Source organism: Poecilia formosa, unplaced genomic scaffold (assembly GCF_000485575.1).
Source record: "Poecilia formosa unplaced genomic scaffold, Poecilia_formosa-5.1.2 Scaffold116, whole genome shotgun sequence".
NCBI classification, from domain to species: domain Eukaryota; kingdom Metazoa; phylum Chordata; class Actinopteri; order Cyprinodontiformes; family Poeciliidae; genus Poecilia; species Poecilia formosa.
The window spans coordinates 926,265-930,248 of NW_006800055.1; the positions used below are offsets into that span (position 1 = coordinate 926,265).

Here is a 3,984-nt window from a genome sequence, read left to right on the forward strand (position 1 = left end):
GGTCTTTTTTTATAATATTTTTTTTCGGGTGAGTATCGAAGTTACAATAAAGAGCAGAGCCAGAAGCCTCCTGTTGTTGCTCTCAGGGATCATAATGAAAGCAATTTGTCACCATATTGGTCTCCGTTATGGCAGATTTACATTTTAAATACTTAGTGATTTCTATCTATATATTATGTTCAATACTTGCATTGACAATTTGTACTTGCATTAATTAGCATCTGCTTGGCAACACAAACACATACAATCTGTTTTGATATATCTATGAATAAATTACGGTAATAAAACACTTGCTAATGTGTTTTTTGACAGCAAAAAACACTTTTTTTCTTTTTTTGGTTCTTTTTTCACAAATGTGTATTTATAATCAAAGGTCGTTTCTCTGCCTGTCGTTAGCATGGAGGAGTGTGAGGCTCTTTGCACCAGGATGGCCATCATGGTGAACGGCAGATTTCAGTGTCTGGGATCCGTGCAGCACCTCAAGAACCGGTAGCCACACACAACACAGCAATACACACATATATAAAAAACTTAAAATACAATCTTAAGTTTATAAAAGTACTCTGAGACATTTTTTTTTTCAATATCTTATTCTCCAATATTTTCGCTCTTTCAGTTTTTGTAGTGAAAGGTTGTATTTATATAAGCAAAAGAAGAAAAATAATGCAAATTGCACAAAAACAGCATATGTAGTTCTTCTGTTATTTTCTGTCTGCTGAGCCTGTTGTGTCAGTTTTTTAGATCAAGCAGAAAGAGTAAACTGTGAGCATCGGTTCAAGTTTTATGTTGCAAAACATAAACTTGGAAAACTTCCATCTGTCTGAATTTTTAAAATACCAGAACCAAAAACTTTATATTTTTGTCTGTCTGATTACTTTTTAAAATATTAAATCAGACTTTATGATTAATCGGTACCTGTGAAACCTTTTTTCACTCTGGAGTACTTTTACTTTGGTTACATTTTGAAGCAGTGCTGCTCTTACTTGTGTACAGTTTTATTCTTCTGTGCAGAATGAAGTCAAATCCCTGTTTAAGATTTAATTTGGAAAAACCTAGAGCCAACCAAAACCTTCACAGCCCTGTTTTGATAAGCAGCGATATTTAAATTAGACACTGCAGATTTAACAGCAATTTGAGGACAAAAGCGAGCAGATAAGACTTTGTTTTTGGCTAAATGTTTCATAAATATATTGGATAAAAAAAGTTTTGTCAGGATTTTATTGATCAGAATGTTATTCAGGTGAATGAGTGACTTTTGGTGATTTTTAAGGAATGCAGCAGCAAACCTTCTCATTTATCTTCGTTTGGTGTTAAAGAAAGATTCAATACATGGAGGAAGACATTTAAATTTGATCTTCTTCCATCCTGTGTCCAGATTCGGAGACGGATACACCATCATTCTCCGTCTGGCGGACACCAAACCGGACGCCGAGTCTTGTCCCATTGACGCCTACATGAGGACGTCGTTTCCCGTCATCGAGCTGAAGGAGCGGCACCAGAGCATCCTGCAGTACCAGCTGCCATCGCACGCCTGCTGCCTGGCCCGCGTCTTTGACCTTCTGGCCAACAACTACGAGGAGCTCGGCGTCGTGGACTTCTCCGTCTCGCAGACCACCCTGGATCAGGTGAGGAAGAGGATGCAGCAGAAGTGAAGGCCTTCGCTACTCTGAAAACAGAAATTTTGTTGCTAAAGGTTTGAGAGCGCTGCTGTAGCAAATGATGATCAACATGCTGTCCATAAATCAACCAATATCAACTAATGCTTGGTAAAATGAACTTAATGTGAAGCAGGAATCCAACATTTCCATGGAGTTTTTAACAACTGCATTCTTGGATGAAGAGACAAAATTTTAACTTTTAAATTAATTAAAAAAAACGTAACCTTGGACTCATTCATTTGTTTCCCTGCTACCTTTTTGCAGGTGTTTGTCAACTTTGCGAAGGAGCAGACTGATGACGACTGCCTGACTGACGTGATCATCAGTAACGGCGTGGCGCAGCTAAACCTTCCCGCCAGAATAAATCCTTTTGCCGTCAAACCCCAACAACCCCCAACACCACCTCGGCTGAGGAAATCCCCACAGCTTCCTGCCAAATCACCCGACGGCAATCCGAAAGAACCCAAGCCGAAAAAGCCCAAGGCCAGAAAGGTCAGTTCAAACGGGGAGACGAGCGGCGGCGTGCCCATGAGCAGATCACCTCAGGGAGAGGAAGTCGGGCCGGAGGCGGGCAGCAGCAACGGAGGACTTCAGGGGGAGTCCAGCAAACCTCACCGGTCGAAACACAGAGAGGAGAGCTCCAGCAAAGACCCGGCTACGCTCTTCATAGTCGGCAGCAACTCACAGGAAAGCTCGCTGTGAGGAGGCGCAACACAAGGTGGACCAAAGACGGACAGAATAATATTTACTTCCTGTTCATTCACCTGAATGCTGCAGAGTTCACACGAACTCTCTGGAGTCAGAAGTGAACGATGTTCTTCCTTTAATGGCTGCGGTGCCTTGTTCACCTCGTTACGATTTGTAGCTTTATACGTGTTTAAAAAAAAAGCCTGAGAGTAACTGTTTGGTCTGTTCTGCTTGTCCTGAAGGAATGCTGTAAAGACAGAGTTTATTTCTCAGGTTTCCGTCACTTTGTCTTTTATTTATGTCTTTTTTCCCAGAGAGCACTTTATGCAAGATGCTGCAAAGAATCAAACAGTAGCAGATTAAATGTTACTTATTATGGGGATTTTATAGATGTGAGTGTTGGAGGTTATTACAAGACACGGATTTTACCTCTTTAATGTTTTATAATTACATTTTTGACATCTGTCTTTTTTTTAAATGTATTGTTAATTTATATAGTCATAAGGTTTGCAGTTACTATCAAGTAGAGGTTATTTACATTTTCTTTTTATCATCTTTCTGTCTGCTATACATTTATGAGTGATGTAGTCTAGAAAGGCTCCAGTTATACAAACATCTCTTTTTTGATTTATATAAATGATAATATGCCAAAGTGTCCAAATCCAATGATAAAATCCTGATCAGTAAAATAGTTTTGAAGGAGAGTAAGCTCAGTTCCCTGCTGAATATCTGAAGCACTGTGATGCATTTTAAAAATACTGTTATATTTAAGACAAAATAAGCTGTCAGAGCTGATTCCTTCTGCTCTTTCTGCAGTTTTCCCTTCTGTTTTATCCTTTGCTGCTGCATGTTAAATCAAATAAAGCTGAATGTGTAATTTCACAGTGAAGGCTGGCACCACTGAATGTAAACTTCTACTTGAAGGAAATATTTATCGGCTGTAAGATGTAAATCATATCCTCATATCATGATGTGGAAAAAGACTAAAGTCTGTTCTGAATGTTTTCTGCTGGAAGAAAATAAAAGTATTTGATTTGTTGACAACTTTATTGTATCTCTGCTTTATCTAAGAACAAATTAAATTGTTTTCTGATGTATTTCAAGAGACTTTACAGATCATGAATGTTGATTTTTGGCATATATCTCTGAATGAACTATGTTTATTCTTCTGTTCTTTCACATATTGAAAATAATGCCAAAAATGGTTTTATTTCAGAAGCCTGTTTCATTCTGCTGAATCATTTCTTCCTCTTTAGTTTAAATGCAAATAGGAAGATAAACAGGAAGTTAGCAGCCTTCCTTGTGGTTATTTTACACAGAAAGATGGCAGAAATATGTTTTAATAACCCTTTTTATTGGTCTTATGTATTATTCGAATTTTCAAATTAATTGTAAAACATAATCAAAATTACCTCAAAAAATATTTGTCAAATATGAAAATGTGTCACCTTTTTAACTTGAAGTAGTAAAATGTTCTTTTTTTCTATGCTGTTCTAACTTATAAAATATAAAGGAGCACCAGTTGTTTCCTTCTTGGTTCCTTATTATATGCAATATAAAATGGATTACATATAAAAAGGAGTACATGGCCCCAAATAAGCTATGTTCAGCTTTAAAGTAGTTTTTTATGGAAGCCCGT

General features: G+C 37.5%; 1 protein-coding gene across 3 annotated transcripts in view; it reads left to right on the top strand.

Moving 5' to 3' along the window:
• Positions 1-3,452, top strand: part of abca7 (ATP-binding cassette, sub-family A (ABC1), member 7) — a 35,335-nt gene extending 31,883 nt beyond the window's left edge. For 2 of the 3 annotated variants that reach the window (XM_016675560.1, XM_016675561.1), the window contains 4 exons: positions 397-489; positions 1,376-1,625; positions 1,923-2,354; positions 2,411-3,452. In XM_016675560.1, the coding sequence (XP_016531046.1) occupies positions 397-489; positions 1,376-1,625; positions 1,923-2,354; positions 2,411-2,467 (832 nt within the window). In that variant the 3' untranslated portion in view covers positions 2,468-3,452. Of the gene's footprint in view, positions 1-396; positions 490-1,375; positions 1,626-1,922 lie in introns of all 3 variants that reach the window. The other variant, XM_007560564.2, reaches the window with a different exon arrangement.
• The last annotated feature ends 532 nt before the right edge of the window (positions 3,453-3,984 follow it).